Source organism: Spinacia oleracea, chromosome 1 (assembly GCF_020520425.1).
Source record: "Spinacia oleracea cultivar Varoflay chromosome 1, BTI_SOV_V1, whole genome shotgun sequence".
Taxonomy (NCBI): domain Eukaryota; kingdom Viridiplantae; phylum Streptophyta; class Magnoliopsida; order Caryophyllales; family Amaranthaceae; genus Spinacia; species Spinacia oleracea.
This window is the reverse complement of record NC_079487.1, coordinates 131,822,378-131,840,996: the sequence shown is the minus strand read 5'-3', so window position 1 is coordinate 131,840,996 and position 18,619 is coordinate 131,822,378. Positions and strand designations below refer to the sequence as shown.

At 35.8% G+C, this 18,619-nt stretch overlaps 3 protein-coding genes across 6 annotated transcripts; 2 read left to right on the top strand and 1 right to left on the bottom strand.

The window, feature by feature from the left end:
- Positions 1-1,536: 1,536 nt before the first annotated feature.
- LOC110787201 (uncharacterized) lies at positions 1,537-8,515 on the bottom strand. Of its 2 annotated transcripts, none has more exons than XM_021991776.2 (5): positions 5,064-5,513; positions 4,266-4,917; positions 3,330-3,855; positions 3,156-3,237; positions 1,537-1,880 (listed from the first exon to the last, which is right to left on the bottom strand). In XM_021991776.2, the coding sequence occupies exons 1-5, from the start codon at positions 5,121-5,123 to the stop codon at positions 1,650-1,652; spliced, it is 1,551 nt and encodes a 516-aa protein (XP_021847468.2). In that variant the 5' UTR covers positions 5,124-5,513; the 3' UTR covers positions 1,537-1,649. The 2 variants fall into 2 exon arrangements, with proteins under 2 accessions (XP_021847468.2, XP_021847469.2); XM_021991777.2 differs by lacking the exon at positions 5,064-5,513 and adding an exon at positions 8,207-8,515 and having other exon boundaries at positions 1,576-1,880.
- Positions 8,516-11,209: 2,694 nt separating this feature from the next.
- Positions 11,210-18,076, top strand: LOC110787203 (putative pentatricopeptide repeat-containing protein At1g77010, mitochondrial). 3 transcript variants are annotated; one of them, XM_056829054.1, is made up of 4 exons: positions 11,210-13,721; positions 14,030-14,132; positions 14,832-17,860; positions 17,947-18,076. In XM_056829054.1, exon 1 carries the CDS (start codon positions 11,523-11,525, stop codon positions 13,557-13,559), a length of 2,037 nt encoding a protein of 678 aa, XP_056685032.1. In that variant the 5' UTR covers positions 11,210-11,522; the 3' UTR covers positions 13,560-13,721; positions 14,030-14,132; positions 14,832-17,860; positions 17,947-18,076. The 3 variants fall into 3 exon arrangements, with proteins under 3 accessions (XP_056685032.1, XP_056685028.1, XP_021847470.2); XM_056829050.1 differs by having other exon boundaries at positions 14,030-14,193; XM_021991778.2 differs by lacking the exons at positions 14,832-17,860; positions 17,947-18,076 and having other exon boundaries at positions 14,030-14,267.
- On the top strand, positions 17,705-18,279 carry LOC110787205 (uncharacterized). The gene is made up of 3 exons (XM_021991790.2): positions 17,705-17,860; positions 17,947-18,071; positions 18,156-18,279. The coding sequence occupies exons 1-3, from the start codon at positions 17,705-17,707 to the stop codon at positions 18,277-18,279; spliced, it is 405 nt and encodes a 134-aa protein (XP_021847482.1).
- Positions 18,280-18,619: the final 340 nt, after the last annotated feature.

Genomic DNA, 18,619 nt, shown 5'->3' with positions numbered 1-18,619 from the left:
AATCAAAAGGTGTATGTATGGTCAGTGCAATTTGTTTGTGGTGTTTTGGTATTATGTAGTTTGTTTTATTTTAGGTCCCCTAATGTTTCTTGTATATCCAACACAATTCTGAAAACTTACCACCTGAGGGCTGAGTCCTAACCTGATCCCAAATCCCTTTCTTATAATTTTACCTTATACGAGTACTTGGTATAAACTATAAAGGGTTGCATTGCATAATGCATAGTGCGTCATTATATAACCAATTGCTTGTTGGTTTAGTGGTGATTGTGGCTAAACTTGGTAGGGAGAACCCGTGTTCGATTCCTCGCAACAACAATTGGGAGGGGACTAGAACCTAACCACTCAGAACTCACCCCCGAATCCGAATTAGCCCTGAGGGTGAACCGGGTGCTAACACCAAAAAAAAAAAAAATAGTGCGTCATTATATCAACAAAAAGATGATGAATAATTGACCTCCTTTTAGATTTGGGGGTGACTTCTGTTAGTCACTTTCCTTGTCAAACTTGCATTACTTTCACTTTCCTTGTTACATCCCTTTCTTCTTTCTCTTTTCTTTCACAGCGCAATTTCCAATGCTCGCTACAATCTTTGAACATCAATGCAGTGTGTATCCCTTTATATACCTCCAGTTATTTAGATGTTCAGATGTTCAGAGAGGGAGGGTTGCCCGGTTCATCTTCAAGATTAATGAGCAAATTATATGAGTGACATATTCGTAAATAAATAAATTGTCAAAATATACCGTCTGATAATTATACAATTTCTTTTATAATACAAAATTATTTTATTTTATTTTTATTTATTTTAAAGTAGCAATTACCACGTGTATATATTTTTGATTGTATATTGTTTTCAACATATTTACGAAAATGCCACCCGATATGTAAATTTCGCCAATCTCAAAGATTATTTAGGAATTTCTAGTCTAGTAAGTGGATATCACTTAGTAAAATAAGGCACGAGTAGTCATTTAACATAGAGATGTTGATTAATTTAGTTGGTAAAGTCTTCTTGTGCTCTCAACGGCATGGAATGAAATCCACTAGTCCGATTTCAATATCAAAATTACTCGTATTTTGTCCGGCTACTTAATCGTTTCTCCCTCATCTTTTCATGTGTGGTTTTCTCATAGATTCGTACGATTTTTTTTGTTTTGTTTGGTGTACCACCCGGTTCACTCTTAAGGCTAATCCGAATTCGGGGCGAGTTCTGAGTGGATAGGTTTCAGTCCCCTCCCGATTGTTGTTGCGAGGGATCGAACACGGGGTCCTCCCTACCAATTCAGCCTCAATTACCACTAAACCAATAGACAATTAGTAGATTCGTACGAAAAATCAGTGTTCTTTAGATTGGAACATCTGAAATGGTAACCACTTTTCATCTGAAATACTTACTGATATATTTTTACCCCCCAAAAATATAAATTCAGGCATCAAAAAGTAGGTTCTCACAGATCCCTCCAATAAACTACAGGTTACCTAGAAGGTAGGAGTCTACAAGGAGATGCATTCTTCTGTATACTCTGGGACCCGTAACAATGTACGCAAATGTGACATTAGTTTTCAGGTGGAGGAAATTAGTAACTTGAGAACATGTGTTTGAACTAATAACTTGTATGAATGTTGTATTATTATGATTACTACTATTAAGAAGTACAAGGGAAGCAACCACATGATACAATGTGAGGAGATAGATTGGAGTTGGGGTGTTGGTGGTGGTTCATTATCAGCTTCTGGGCTCGTTCACTTGCTTTCCTAATTTGCTCTGAGTGCTCAACTTGTGCAGCTATTTTCCATTCCTCTGCTTTTCTATGAACTATTGACATCCTTCTCATCAACTTCTCTTCTAAATTTGACCTCATCTTCTGTATTTTCACCTGTGTTACACCAATGTAAGTTTATATAAAAACTTATTCCAAAATAATAGAGAATTCCAGTTTACTGATATAGAACGATTGACTAGAAAACAAACAAGGGGTGATCACGAGTCAATTCAAAGCTAACCCCAGTAAGTCAGTTTATACATCAACTTGAATTTGAGCGAATCAAGCTCACAAAACGAGCTTCAATCAAGAAATATACTTGATTGAAATATCTCAATTTCTAACCTTTGTTAATGCTATGAATCTACTCACGAGTATATTGAGCTGAGTTTGAGTGAAGCTTAGATTGAGCCGAGTTCAAGTAGCTCACGAGCAGGCTAGGGTCATATAATCACGAATGGACAAAACAAGCACTCTGAATTTCTAATCTTAAGCAGTTACAATTGGTAATACTAGCGTTTTCCAATAACAATGTCCTCCAAATCAGACTTATATTCATTCGATACAAGAACCTCACATGGGGTATACACAACTAACAATATAAAAACAGCTGTTTTTACTCTTTACATGGGTCTAAACTTTAAGAATGCATAGTTGCTTGACTTTCTTTCTCTTCTTCCATTGTTTAGACTTAAAGCATGCATGTGTTTAACTTTTGAAGGACCAATTTAATGTAATGTAACAATTGGGTTTTGGAAGGTACTTAGGAAGACAAAGCAGGTAAAAAAACAGCTTAAAAAGAGGCGAGAAAGAAAATTTTTGAGGAAGGATATTGGCATGTTGCGTTCCGCTCGAGATGGATAATGCATGTTTGTTTAAAAATGCCCTAAAACACAGTCTTCTAACTAAAGAACAGTCAACAAAACACAGCAACTTACTTATTTAAAACTTGGGATTTGGTGTTTGTTTATTAGCAATCAAACAAGGTTTCCATTATTTTAAATGATCCCCGAACTTTAAGACCTAATTCATGGAGCTAAACAACAAACTCAAAGCAATAGACACGAGCAACTGCTTTATGTATACGACGTATGTGTTTGTTATTCTTTGCTTGATCCCATGATTTAGGGTCGGGGGGTGAGATTGTACTTATCATGGGTATTTGTATGCTGAAAAACTCTAGAAATGGTTTAACATGTTATGCATCTTAGGAACTTCTTCCTGAAATATTAGTCCAATAACAAATACAAAGTATAAAACCTTAGATACTTTTGTATGCACTAATTAGAAGTTACTCCGTATAGTTTAAGACCCGAGTTCATTGCCTATTTTCCTAATTAAGGGATGATAGATTTCATAACAAATACGAGTATTGGTCAAGAATTGTACCTCTAGTTTCCTTGATTGAGCTTCTGCTTTGGCATTTTGAAGATTTAACCATGCTTGAATTTTGGCCTCTTCTCTTTGGTACCTAACAAATTCCAATACATCCAAGTTCAAGAAACAATAATAACATCCATTAAACAATCAAAATTTCTTTTTTCTATTAGTAATTTAACTCACCTAAGACAAAATTTGGTCTTTTCCTCTTCTTCCCAAGCACATGCCCTGGACTCAGAAACAGAAACACTCCTCCTACCAATTTCAAAATGCCTTAAACTCTTGGATATCTCCTCTTCCTCCTCTTCTTTGGAGCTCCAATTGGTCGTAACCGAATCAAATGGGGTTGATCCAATTTGGAGCTTGGCAAAATGACACTCTTGTAATTGAGTCATGTTAATTGGGCTAGTGGGTTGATCCATCAATGCTAATGGACCGGACCGGCTAGCCGGAGTGTTGTGACGGGCAGGTGAGGAACTCTTGAAGGGTGTGTGGCACCTTGAGGTAGTGGAGCTGCCTAAAGGGGTCATTTCAGTGCCAAAATCTCTGTGTTTCACCTCTTCAAATGGGATCACTTCTGTACTTGCATCTGTCATAGCCTTATTATTATTGTTGTCAAAATTGTGACTTTTGAACAAAAATGCCTCTTTTGTAGGCTCTGAGTATCTGAAATTGGTGATATAAGGACTCATTTCATCTGTGAATTTGTCTGCATTTTCACAACATTTATTTTTACTGTCAAATTTATAAACATACAGATTGATAAACCAACATTTAACAACAATCAAATTGTCAGGAAAAAGGAATTCTAAACTTGATAAAATCATAATTCTAATGCAGATAAATGTGCAGAATTGCAAGAAAAATCCTTCCTTTATGTATCACCTGCAAAATTTCATCTGTAAATTAATCTGCATGTTCAACTGAAACATCAAATTCTTTTTTTTAATCAAGTTCCCCTGAATTCTGGAAAATGGGTTTTCAGTTATGAAGCATTTAAAATGGAACCCACCATAAAAACAAAAAAGGTGAAGAAATTTACAACTAAAAAGTTGAAAAGGAGGGAAGAAATTGTTTAAAATGTAACCAAAAAGCCTACATTTGAGAGAAATTTCATACCTTTTAGAGGCAAATCTGCAGGAATTATGACCCCATTGAAAGTGATAGCTGAACTCAGTTTCTGTTGCTGTTGCTGTTGCTGATGATGGTGGTGGTCCTCCATAGAAGCACCAGTAGCAGAAGCAGGGCAATTAATAAACTTTTGAACTGTCTCTTTTGCAATCTTTTCTTCTTCAATTACCCTGAATTTCTCTGCTATTACTTCATTTAATATTGCTTTTGAATTTGAACTCACATCACTTTGCTTAATCATCATTTTATTATCATTGTTGTTATGATGATTGAAAGCATGATGAGCAGGTGATTCATGGCAAGAACCACCACCTCCGCCGCCGCCGCCGCTGCCGCCTCTGAAAAGCCATTTTTCTGCATCTTCCCATTTAGAAGGAACACTTTTTCTTGAAACACTGAAGCTAAAAACAGGTCTGCCTGGTGTTGAAGGAGCCTCCATTTTCCTTGTCATTGAATTCCCAAAACTATCTCTTCTTCTCTGTGCTGATTGAGTCCCATTGTGAGTACTCATTGGTAATGACTTGACAAAATCTGATGTTTCTCTCAGATTGAGCTTGCAAATTGGGTCCACTGCATTGTGATTACTGTTTAATATTGATTCTGCAAATGGGTTTCCCTTTGCTTTTCCTTCTTGTGATTCCTGCATAGAAAATTTTGAAATTATTTTTCCTTTCCAAAGTTGAGTAAGTGCCAAAGAGGGTTAAATCAACAGTGAAAAACAAGGGTTTTATCAAAGAAATAGTAAAAAATCTGAAAAGAACAAATATTTGAGTTAGTTTAGCTTACCACTTGTGATGATGCAAATAAAGGTGTGGGTTGATAGTATTTTTGGGTAGTAAAATCCATTTTTTGTTGTGATTCTTTGAAGATGAGAATGGTTTCTTTTGGTGCAAAAAAAGATGAAAATGGTACGGAGTAGTAACTTAATTTCTTACTATGGAGTAATAATTTTATATGGTAAGGATTTTACGGGATCGAAACCCGGCACGTGTCAACTCGGCCCAAGTTTAGCAGACTAGGTACTTTGAAGAGGGTTTGGCCTTGTGGGGACTAGGGAGATATTTGACCAATGACCAATTGACCATCCAAAGAAATACTGATGAGAGTAGTTCAGTGATGCAGTAGAATCATAGAATGATGTCTTTCTTACAAAATGAGGCTTTTCTTCATTTCTATAGTAGTGTATAATTGGACCACCTCTCACTTACTGGCTTCTCTGTGGCTAAAACGATGCAATAGTGAAAGTCAAGAAAGAGAGAGAGAGAGAGAGAGAGAGAGAGAGAGAGAGAGAGAGAGAGAGAGAAATGGAAGATTAGGAGGATTGTTAAGGTGCTAATGAAATGATAAATGTGTGTTTTATGAAAAGAAGAGGGTTTGCATTGGAAAGAGAGAAAAGCAACCCCGTGAGTAATGACAAAGGAAGAACAAAGTGTACTTCTAAAACTTGTAAATTTTGAATGATGAATCATTTGTTTACTCTTCTAAGGAAGCATGTGTACTTGGGGAGTTGGGGCTCTAGTATTCATTTTGATTTTTGAATGATGATTGATTGTACTAATACAATAGGAGTATAGGCCTAATATAACTATAGGACTATAATGTTCCTTTATACCCGTACTTCTAATTTTCCAAGTTCGAACTACCTCGAATGACAATCGCGTCAATGGAAATGGGATGCATCGGTTTTGGATTTTCAAGATGTTACAAAGTACGGAGTATGCAAGAAAATACATTTTCAAATACGAACTATCTAAGCATGGATGTAACAACTCTCGAAGTGGTGCATAATAATAATATGACTTTGATGGCATTCTTTTCATATAACACTAAAGTAAGATCCTTCTACCAATACGATTACACCATTATAGATTGTTAAAAGGATAGAGACGGAGTGTTGCGGTGTTAGATTTTCAAAAAAGTCATGCCAGAAATCTATGTAAGTTACATTATACGGAGTATAACGTCAAACACAAAAGAAAAAGGGGTTTTTATTCGACGTCCTATTCCGCTAAAAACGCCCTCATTTCAAAGGTAAAATTACGCTAGTACCCCTAAACAAATTAACCCCCTCCCCCCTCCCTCCCTCCCTCTCCCCTTCTCTCACCTCAACCTTATTTCTCTGTTGTAAATCACCACCACCACCTCACCATCACCACCACCACCAGAAAATGCGCCACACCACCACCACCACCAGAAACCGCGCCACACAACCACCACCACCACAAACCGCACAACAACACCACCACCATCAACGCACACACTGCCGCTGTCCCCCGCATCATCGCTGCTCGACAAAACCCCAACCACCGCGCCGGTTCTGTTGCTGCGACCCAGTTACCGCGCCGCCCCAAGAATGACCCCGCCGTCCCAGCCTCCGCCTGCGTCGCGGCTGCGAGTGGTAAGTTTTTGATTTTTTTAAAACATTTTTATCCCAATGCCGCCCAGAAATTGCGGGTGAAGCCGTGGTTGTGCCGCCCTGGATAAGCGGTGGCGTCCATGGTTCTGCCGCAGATCTTGGGTGGGTGGACCATGGCCGCCGCCGCTTATCCAGGGCGGCACAACCACGGCTTCACCCGCAATTTCTGGGCGGCATTCATGTATTTTTAAAAAAAAAATTAATGTTTTTTTTTAATTGTAAACCTACCTAATTTTTTACAAATTTCTTTTAAACAGATATATGTGGATTAAAACACAAATTTAAAACAATTTTTTTAATTAATTGAGGGTCAATTTTTTTTTTAAAAAAAACTACAGCTTGCCGCCCAGAAATGGCGGTACATAACCATGGTGGCTCGCCCAGAATAGGCGGCACCCACCATGACACACCCACCTTAGTTTTGCGGCTTAGCCATGGTGGGTGCCGCCTGTTCTGGGCGGGCCACCATGACTCTGTTCCTCCATTTCCAGGCGGCATTCAAGTGTAAATTTAATTTTTTTTTTAAAATTCAATCATCCGACGAGGCTGCGTGGTGGTGTTGAGTAGTGGTGCGGCTTGTTTTTGCGGTGGTGCTGCTGTTGCGTGATGGTGTGTGGTGAAAGAGGTGGTGGTGATTGTGATATGGTGGTGAAGGAGATGGCGGTGGAGAAGGTGAAGGAGATGGCGGTGGAGAAGGTGAAGGAAGAGGATGGTGGTGGAGAGGGAGCTGCCGGACTCGGTAAATTTTATAAGGGCAAAAATGTCCTTTCATGTAAAATACGCGGACGTTATTAGCGTACGAGGACGTCGAATAGCGATACACAAGAAAAATGATACTCATACGAGTAAATCAATGTATTAAATACGGAGAAAGACAAGTATAGTCAAACTCTAACCACGAGAGTATTACAGAGTACTCCGCACTATGCAAGCATATGGGTAAAAAAAAAATTGACAAATCTTGTGCAACTACACCTCACACAAAAATGGAGTAAATACAAGTGTATAACTTAATGTTTAATCATTTGTTGGTCCTTGTCATGAGTAGACTTGGACCATGCATTAATCCTATTATCCTATAGCCTAAACTACTAAAGTAGTCATGTTATATTGTTCGTTCTAGCCTTCTACTTTTAGCATGCCCCTATACGGCTATACCCTATATACCTGTATTTTCCTTCTCCCTAGCATTTCGTTAGATGATAACCATACATTAGTTGCATGGTTCAGACAAATAGTTACAATAATACAGAGTATTACATTTTATAATAAGTTGTCGTGAGATGGTCTCATATCAGATTTCGCCATGGTTTGAGTAAGAAATGCTAGAAAACTAAATTTTGAACGTTGTAGTATTGGGGTACATATAAATCAACCTACGATTTAAGGATCTTTTATGTAACTACTTTGTTTTTAATGAATAATGAGAGGCAGATTAGGAAGCTTAACCCAAATTGGAAATCAAGACTTGTGTTATTGAACAACATACAACAACCCAGTTTTGGGAGGTTACCTGTGGAAATGTTCATTTGGACATTTTGACAAACATCTTGTGAGCATGGACTGTATGGTGTCATGGTGAACTGTTTGGCACTGGAAAAGTGGTCATCTTTCAATGGCTTCAATGTCAGCTACCACAACGTGGTTGATGATCTCCATTGTGAATGGTGGAATTTTCAATTCCGAATTTAAGGAATAAACTAGAAAAGGTAAAAACTTTTCCTAATCCTAAAAATAATAATTAGGTACATAAATTAATTTTGACGGAAAAGTTTGTGGGCACATAGTTTATTACTGTAGCTAGCCTACAACTCGACCATTCTTTTTAGAGAGACTTTGGCGTTTCGTGAAGGTATTAAACGGGTCATTTTCTTTGGTGTTAAATACATCGCAATGTAGGGAGATAATTTTTGCATCAGATGCAATGGAGTTGTCAATGGAAGTTTCATTGGTCAATTTATAATCTAATTGTTGATACTAAAATATAATTTCTTCATTTTTAGACGGTTTCTTTGAGTTATAAGACTTATAAGTTATAACCCCCTACATGTTTCAGTGGTTTACTTTTTGTATTATTCGTACAGATGATTTAGATTAGAGAATAGTCTACTCTCTATGTTCCTAAATAATTATCGCTTTAGCATTTGCACAGTAATTTGAGTCACATTCATCGAACTTCAATGTTATTGAAATTCATTACAAAAGTTATAGTAAAATAGCTACAGAGTATGAGTATGGATTATACATTGTAGATAAATTACTTCGTATAATAGTTTATACATTAAAATCGAACATAATTCCAAACTAAGTATGTTTATTCTTATATTTATCAAAGATCTTTCTTGGTCAAATTTTTTCCATCCTAGAATCAAACATTCTATTTTCTATTTGTTATGGTGGAATAAGCCAAAAGGATAAAAGTTCTAAACTAGACAAATAAAAGGTAATACGAAGCCAATTCGTGGAAGGTGGACACAGGTCCACATAAAGGACCGTGCACCCAGATGAAAATGAATTGATTTTGTAATTAAACGATACTAAGGACTTCAAGTGAGTCTTTCTAATTTTTATTAAAATTTTGAAATAACTAAATCCTGAATATATGCCACCAAAAATGGAGGATAAATAGCAAATCTTGCAGGAAATTCACTGCGAATCTTGGCTTCTTTTTAATTAATTTTTTGTTATAATCACTTATTTTTAATTAAATAACCAACTTAGCTCTCCGTTTTCACTTTTCTCCAACAAAAAAGTAAAACCTCATTGAATTGCTTAAAATTTTGAGCTCTACAACGACACAACAACGGAGGAGGAAGAGAAATGAAAGAACAGGATGAAAGCAAGTTAATTTGACAAAATATTCACTACACTAATACAGAGAAACAAATGTTAATATTAATCAAGTTGGATTATACCGAACAACTAATGACTCCACAATGAACAAGACAAAGGAATTAAAAGAACATGTCCAATATTTCACAGGATTAGCAGCAAATGATTCAATAACCCAAAGAACATTGATAAAGTTGGAAAAATAAAAACAACTAATTGATTCCAATGAACATACAACGCGAATAAAAAGAACATACAAAGTAAAGATTTAGATAATAGAACTTGCTTCACTAATACAAAAAATATTAGCTAATAATAATCCTTCAAAATGAACATATAAAAGTAGACCTGATCAAATGGCGGGCCGGACCGGGTTCGGGCTGGGATTTTGTGCCCAAACCCGTTATTTTCGGGGCGGGCCTATCGGGCTTTCGGGTCATTTTCGGGCCGGGCCAAATTTATAACTAAAAAGTGTATTTTTGTATTTCCCAAACCCGCCCAAAAAAATAATATTTTCGGGCCGGGCCGGAAACCTGGCCAGAAAATTCTGCCCAAACCCGCAAAAATTTCGAGCGGGCCGGGCCAGGCCGACGGCCAGGCTCATCTTGATCAGGTCTATATGAAAGGAAGAAAAAGAACATGCTTTTGTTACACCAAGAACAACATATACAGACTATTAACAATCGGGCCTTGAAATAACCATCTATGAGTGCGTTAGGATGAAATGGGAAGTTGCAATCTATTGGTTCAAATATTTTAAATGGAAGAAATAGTGGATGTTGCTGAATTCTACTCCGTAAAAAGGATAGGAATTGATGAAGGTCGAAATATGTAAAAAGTGAAAATCTTTTTTCTTTTCAGTTTTTTTTTAAAAAAAATAAAATGCAAAAAGGTACCAAAACGACGTAGTTTTGATAGTTGTGCACGTAGAGGTACGTACACCATGGACACGATGCACCATCTAAATTGCGAATACGAAGTACTAATTATTTACATCATACCTAGTAAATTTTCAATTTATGCGTGTTTTTAAATACTAGCTGATAATCGCAATTTAGAAGGTGGACCATGGTGCACATAGAGCATGGTGCACCTTAAAAACACTAGTATATAATTGAAAGAACATCTGGTTACGAGAAAAGAACATGCGTATTTTTTTTATTTAGGTTTTTAATAAGTAGTAAAGTAATATATTATTTTTATAACAAAAAAGTAAAATATTATATCGCATGTTCTTTTGCCGTAGTGTCATATTCTTTTGCTTATGCACATATGTTCTTTTGGTGCACCATGCTCTTTTGGTGCACCATACCATGGTCCATAGTCCACAGATTGATTGAAACACGAATAAAATCGAATTTTATTAGGTAATTGAAAACACGCATAAATTGAAATTTTACTAGATAATTGAAAACACTAATAAAATCGAATTTTACACGATTTAGACCAGACCTTAATATATCCAAAGGAAACCGCAATAGCATCAGGCAAGGAGAACGAAACCTTAGGCTTTATTTGGTGGGGAGGAATTAGAAGGAAAAGAAAAGAAAGGAATGGTAAAATAAGGTTTCTTGTATTTGGTACAAATAATTATATGGGAAGTGGAAGGAAAGGAAGGGAATTGAAAGGAAAGCTCATTTATAAAATTTTCAATTCCTTTCCTCCCAAAATTGGAGGAATTTGGAAGAAAAGGGAAAATTAAAAGCTGTCATTTAGATTTCCTTTCTCTTCCCTTCACTTCTTTCCCTTAAACCAAAACACATGAAAATAAAATCTATTTCTCTTCCTTCTTTTCCATTCCTTTCTTTTCTCTTCCTTTCCTTTACTAATAATGAACCAAATAGAGCCTTAATGAATAATGATACGGGAAAGCAAACCATCCCACCTCTTGAAAATAGGCGCCAAATAGTTCAATAAATTTTCTCAATCTGACAGGGAAAGATAAAAGAGAGAGAGGATCCAATTTGTGGGTGTTTCCATTACTTTGAAGCTTACTCATGGACTTTGATTTTCGTTATTATGCACAGATTTTACAATCGTACAATACCCATAATTCCATCAATCAAGTTAAGCAAATTCATCTGCTATTCCTAAGAAAGGGCATCCTTAATTCGGTTTTGAGCATAGGAAATCGCCTTCTTCAGGTATATTCAAAATGTGGTACCATGAGGGATGCAGTTAAGATGTTCGACGAAATGCCCCAAAGAAACTGCTTCACCTGGAATACCCTAATTGAGGGATTTATGAAATCTGGGAACGTTAATAAATCGTTAGAGGTTTTCAATTCTATGCCTTATAAGGATGATTTTTCATGGAATGTTGTTATTTCAGGATGTGTGAAATTGGGTGAATTGAGTTTAGCTAGGATGGTGTTTGATGAGATGCCTAGGAAGAATGCTATTGCTTGGAATTCTATGCTTCATGGGTATGCTCGTCGTGGGTGTTCCAGAGAAGCTTTGAGGTTGTTTAAAGATTTGAATTTTGATGCTGTTGAGTCAGGGAAGAGGGACCCTTTTGTTTTGACAACAATGGTTGGTGCTTGTACTGATGTGATGGCTCTTGGTTGTGGGAAGCAAATTCATGCTAGGATAATTGTTGATGGGGTGGAGTTTGATCCATTTTTAGGAAGCTCTATTGTTAATTTGTATAGCAAGTGTGGTGATTTAGACAATGCAAAACAGGTCTTTAAGCTGACAAAAGAAGCTGATGACTTTTCACTTTCTGCATTGATCAAGGGATATGCCAATGTAGGTAAAATGGCTGATGCTAGAAGAATTTTTGATAGTATAACTAATCCATGCGTAGTTGTTTGGAATTCGTTGATTTCTGGGTATGTTGCTAATTATCAACCTTTAGAGGCCCTGGTTTTATTCAACATGATGAGGGATAAAGGTTTTAAGCCTGATTTCTCTACATTTGCTAGCATTTTGAATGCCTGCTCAAGTATTGTTGCTCATGAATATGGAAAACAATTACATAACCATGCTTGCAAAGTTGGGGTTTCAATGGACGTTGTTGTTGCTTGTTCTCTTATTGATATGTATTCCAAATGCGGAAATCCAAATGATGCCTGTAAGTTCTTTGACGAGCTTGAGCTTCATGACATTGTTCTTCTTAATTCTATGATCAGTGTCTACTGTAACTGCGGAAGAGTGCAAGAAGCCAAGCAGATCTTTGACAAGATGCATGATAAAACTTTGATCTCGTGGAATTCGATGTTATCAGGTTTTAGTCAAAATAGCTGTCCCCTTTCAGCCTTAGATCTTTTCTGTGAGATGAATACGTTGGGAATTCGAATGGACGAATTTAGCCTTGCAAGTGTTATCAGCTCCTGCGCCAGCATCACTTCACTTAAATTTGGTGAGCAGGTTTTTGCAAGAGTTACTGTTCTTGGCCTAGAAGCTGACTTAATTGTTTGCACCTCCCTAATTGATTTCTATTGTAAGTGTGGTTTCATTAACTTGGGTCGGAAATTATTTGATGAAATGGTTAAATCTGATGAAGTTTCTTGGAATTCAATGTTAACGGGCTATGCTACGAATGGTCAAGGATTGAAGGTTTTGGAATTGTTTGCTGCCATGAAACATGCTGGAGTTCAGCCAAATGATGTTACTTTTACTGTAATTCTGTCTGCTTGTAGTCATTGTGGACTGATTGAAGAGGCCAGAAAGTGGTTTTATTTGATGAAATCTGATTATTACATAGAACCAGGATATGAGCACTACTCATGCATGATTGATCTCTTAGCTCGAGGTGGTTGCCTTGAAGAAGCAACAACCTTAGTTAAGCAAATGCCATTTAAGACAGATGCAAGTTTGTTGTCTTCAGTACTGAGAGGGTGTGTGGCCCATGGAAATAAGAATCTGGGTAAGGAGGTTGCAGAGATGATGATTCAACTTGATCCTGAAAACTCAGGTGCTTATGTGCAATTGTCTGGAATATTTGCTACTTCGGGTGACTGGGAAGGATCAATGCAAGTTAGAGATATGATGAGAAATAATTGCACAGAAAGTATTCCTGGTATTAGCTGGTGATGTGCCTCAAAGTCATAAGTTTCATCATCCGCCTCTTTTTGCCCCTTGATTGGAGATTCATTGACTAGTTTCACGGCATCAGGACTCAGGAGTCAGCTCCTTGGAAGAATGCACTGCCAAACGAAACAGACTACGTTTCTTGTAAAGGGAATTCAGAAGTTGGTAAGAATTAGTGAAGAATAAATTGCTGTAACTAAAAAGAGGCGGTAGCAGAAATATGTTGCTGAAGCCTGTGTATCTCTCACTGAAAGATTCATTACAAGTTACTTCGTTTGTTATATTACCACTTCCATTCTCTGCACATATAATAATACTAGTTTGAGAATGTGTATGCAAATAAGCATAGACATGAATACACATTACCAGTGGCCAGTGGTCACGCCTTATTGATCCCCATCAGTTATTACTTCTGTCATAATTGTTGAATGGATAGATACACTAATGACTTTAACTGGCTTTTCTGCATCCAGGTTTTGGTGAGACGAGATCAAGATTAGAGAAAGTGATGCGGCATCCAGTTGGTTGTCATAGTGCATTTCATTGTTGCTTGGTGAAGATAAGCATATTAGAATGGTTTGAATATAGTAATTGCTTCCCGCAGTTTGGGAGAAATATTTCAGTAAATAAATTTGAGGTGTTTGCATTTTTGTTCATTTGATGTATCATTGCTCAGACTTTTGAAAATTCAATGTTCTGCTATTATGTTCATTTTTACTTGGTTCAGAGAATCATGGCGGTTATAGTGTTATACATTAGATCTTAAAACTTATGTCCTCTTAGCCTCAACAGCACATAACTCCATATGAAAAGAGAGATTTTTTGTGTGAATACAGATGTACGGATAACATGAAGGTATATGGTCTCTCCGGAGATTTGGTTTTTTTGTTTTTGAAGAATTGGTCTCTCAGAAGTTACACACAGAGTGTTGTGTTTCTGTGAATGCTGATTGGCTTCTAAATGTTAATCCTTAAATCTTTAACGGTGAATTCATTTTTCATGAACTTTTTTGGGTGTATTTTCTTAGTTTCTTTTTCCCTCCAGAAGTTTATCTACGAGTTATTTCATTTCAAACTTGTAAGGAATATCTGCATTGCTGGTTAAAGCCAGAAAGTCTTGGCACCTTCAGATAATAGTAACCCTGGAATATTAAATGCGTTATTATGCATTGGCATCAATTTTGGTGTCATTATCTTCCCTATCTTTGCAGTTTCGAATAGTTACAGGTTAGAGACTGAACTTTTCCATGGTCTTATAAAAGTGTTCTTCTCGCAGGAAGTTCTGCTTGGATAGTTTGTGGTTTCTCTAAAACTTAAAGACACTACTTGGTGGACCTATAACAGCAAACTCAGCTGAGGTAACTCTTATTCTTATTGCCAATGAACTTAAGAAGAAGAAGATGCATTTTTTGATTTCACAAATGGTGGTCTAGTGTTCTAGTTGGAAAGTAATGTTTACCGTGATCACCATATAGTTTCCTGTGACTATTCAATTGAAAGTTTATCTTTTTCTTTTCTATATTTTTAAATAATGAATAGGCTTTCATTTGGTCTTGCTGATCGTATCCAAAGAAGATTTGTGGCTAATTCTGAAAGAATTTCAGGCTTATTTTAAACGAATACAGTCTCTTTTTTCTTTTCCGAAAGAGTTAGACTTGTTCTATACAAATATAGCCCCCAATCAACAAGATAAGGAAATTTAACATTTAAGAAATTGTAAATGTTGTGGTTGATAATGATAGTATAGTTGACGATAGTTATAATAAGTGGGAATGAATGAACTTATGCCACACATTTGACAACACATTGTTTGTCATAAGTCAATTCTACTGTTGTGCTAGTAATAATATTATCGAAGTGACTGTGTTAATTGGTAACACAAAGATTATAGTATTAGGCAATTAGCAATCATGGCCACTCAGGCACCACCCCAAACGATGAAAATTATTTCTTGAATATCCTGATAATTTTTTTATCTTCTACAAAATCTATGTGACACATGACACTCTCCTCTTGTGCAAAACTCCATTTCCATGTTAGCCCCTCAATTAAATTAAATAAAAATTTCTAATAGGAATCATTGAAATATAAAGTACGAACTTCATTACTTAACCACCATCTAATATACTTCGTAATATCATTGTTTAATATTTCAAAATAAAAGACAATAAAGTATTATAAGTATCTCTTTAAATTCACCTTGTGACTCACTAGTTAGACCTAATGTGTCTTATGTTGTCGATTAAAGTAACTTTGTAAAAGTTTTATTTTCTTTATCTATTTTTAGATAATTAGTAAGTCAAGACACCTTTTCTTTTCTAAACCTTAACTGCTAAAAAATTTACATCAAAGTTTGATCAATTTAGTAGTTGTCCTTCTGAGGTGGACTCTGCACAGCAAAATAATGATCTTTCTTGCCATTTCATTTATTTAGATGAATAGATGTTTTGTTTTTGCAATAAAAAAACCCCCTTTCATTTGTCATGGTCCCCATGGTAGTACGAATATTCAAGTTAAAAAAAAACCTTGTATTGGCTTTCCATAAATAATTAGATACTAAAACTCCTTGTTAATCATAGGATAATCTAATATATTATCTTTTTAAATGTTGTTTCATGAGATCAAACACCTTATTATTAATTTATACAACATATAAGGTGACACAATATTCCTAAAGAATATGCAGGACTTTGCATAGCTTATCTACTTATTGAAGCCTAACAATTTCTGATAACCTATAAGTTCTGAGATGTAGGAAGAATTAATATGATAACTTATAAGTGGAAGAGAGGTCATTGGAGGAGGATTGATATTGATCAGCAATGTCTATTAGTACTAGACTACAAGTCTAGCTGACTTCAACATGTAATTTTAGTGTGGATCATAATACTTTTCCACTTAAAGTTTTGTTTAAAAAATTTGATCAATTGTTTGAAATAAGAAAATTTAGATTTATAAAGTATGCATGTCTCAAACCTTTTACCCTGTTAATGCGGATCCATTCGGGTGGTGGTTGTGTTGATTGTTGTTGTTGGGTTTAGTTTATCAGGAAAACCAGGTTATTCACAAGGTAACCGTAAACTCCTAAATACCTGTTTAATTCACAGAACATACTTACATGCTCAAGTAGCTATTTACTTCCAAGTAGATTTCCTTTTTAGTGCTTTATCAAACTGTGTTTCAATGTACAGTTGTTTTTATTTTAAGGCTGCTAAATCTAGAAATAAATGGCCGCAAATCCCTACTCCGGGATCCAACGGGCTAGGTTAATCAAACATTAAGGTTCCGAAATGGAGTTACCTTGTGAATATTTGATACTCTAGGAATGCCTTGAAATACTCCGTACCTAATTGAATATTTTATCTTTTTTTGAGAAATCGGGCAAAGAAAGTTTTTTAATTAAAGGAAAATTAATTCATTAATAAAGAGTCATACGACATCTACAAGAGAAATATAGATCTAACAAATACATGACAAATTGAATCAAATAAAGGTTTCCTTCAAGTTAAAGAAAGATAAATAGATAACAGTGTACTGATTAGCTTATACAAGAACACCTAAGCTATTTTTTAAAAGAAAAGGAATTATTTCTAGAATTAGACTTATGGGTGTGTCCAAAAGTTGAATGATTAAAATATTAGTAGATGAGTTCATCTGGACATCTATTTTCAAAAATTTCAAGGAGGAGCAAGGCCAATCAATTAACTACAAGATGTGGTATTACCAAATAATGAAATGGCTCTCATCTGCACAAACAGCAATAGTTAGAAGATAAGCTGAATGGGGCCCTCTGACCAAACATGATGGACAGTGATTAGACAAATTATTAACGATTCCATCATTCTATAATGCGTTCTTTGTTTGGCAAAACTATCATATAATGCGTTATTTTAATTTATAATAATAGTAGTAAGTATTTGATATATTAAACTAGTTTAGTTTTTTAATGTTATATTAAGCTAGCTAAAAGAGTTGCATTTGCCTCAACTTCAAACATTAAGAGTTCCTTGTTTTTTGAAATATAAAAGACCCCACTCATAACATTCTTATTCTTCTTCTTCTTCCATTTCTGCTGCTTCTGCCTGTAGTCCTGTAATACTGTTTCATCTTGTTATAGTGCTCCCTTATTTCTGATCTACAAAAGAATCAATGGCTATACAAGGTTGCTCCTTTTCACCCCATTTCATATTTCACCAATCTGCTCCCCTCAGAAAGCCTCTTTCTGGAATGGTGATGCTTAGAAAAACTGGGCTTCCTGTCAAGAAAACAACCAGATTTCAGATCACATGCTGCATAAAAGACCTGGTATTATTTCCATTTCATTCGATTCCTCACCATCTTTACATTCCCATCTCACTTTCTGATTTGAGACTTAATTGGCTGATTTGCAGGTTTTTGAAGATCATTCAGCAGGTATAATTTGCTATAAAAATGACAGAGGAGAGATTATATGTGAAGGTTTCGATGAGGGTCCTCGTCTACAACCACAGTATCCTTCAACACTCTTACCTTCAAGGCAAGTTCATCTTTGTTAATTCTCTGAAAATATTTTGTAGTTTGTGATGTGATATTAGCTGATCTGACAGATGAAATTATACAGGGATGACGCCGAGATCCATGACAGTCTTCAGCAAAGATTGCTGCAGATTTTGGATGGAGAAACTGCAAACTCTAACGCCTTGTTAGGGAACAAGTCTTGTAATGGATTCAATACGTTGCATTGACCAAATGCAAAACAACACTATAGTAGTGATCACTTTGTATAAATGTCTTTTAATTTGAGACCTCTGTTAGTTTTCTCTTTTTTTTTTTTTTTTTGTGACATAAAACCCAGACTTTTGCTAAGTTAAAAGAATTTAACTATGTAATTTCCACTTGTGTAGGATGTAAATGAAGTACTTCCACACCCATATAATTATTATTCAATATATGATCATTATATTGGATCCACTTTATGATCAGCATTTTCTGTAGGGAATATTATTGTATTTTTTTTTTTCCGCAGAAGACGGATGATCACTTCTGTATGTATTTCCCTTTTCCATTTTTAGACCTAAAATATTG

Excerpts from the sequence above, each read along its gene's own strand:
- LOC110787203 (XM_056829054.1), top strand. The coding sequence starts at position 11,523 with ATGGACTTTGATTTTCGTTATTATGCACAGATTTTACAATCGTACAAT.
- LOC110787205 (XM_021991790.2), top strand. The coding sequence starts at position 17,705 with ATGGCTATACAAGGTTGCTCCTTTTCACCCCATTTCATATTTCACCAA. Across the intron at positions 17,861-17,946 it reads CATGCTGCATAAAAGACCTG|GTTTTTGAAGATCATTCAGC; the intron begins GTATTATTTCCA and ends GCTGATTTGCAG. Across the intron at positions 18,072-18,155 it reads TCAACACTCTTACCTTCAAG|GGATGACGCCGAGATCCATG; the intron begins GCAAGTTCATCT and ends GAAATTATACAG.
- LOC110787201 (XM_021991776.2), bottom strand. The coding sequence starts at position 5,123 with ATGGATTTTACTACCCAAAAATACTATCAACCCACACCTTTATTTGCA. Across the intron at positions 3,856-4,265 it reads TGCAGATTTGCCTCTAAAAG|ACAAATTCACAGATGAAATG; the intron begins GTATGAAATTTC and ends GTGAAAATGCAG. Across the intron at positions 1,881-3,155 it reads CTCAATCAAGGAAACTAGAG|GTGAAAATACAGAAGATGAG; the intron begins GTACAATTCTTG and ends GGTGTAACACAG.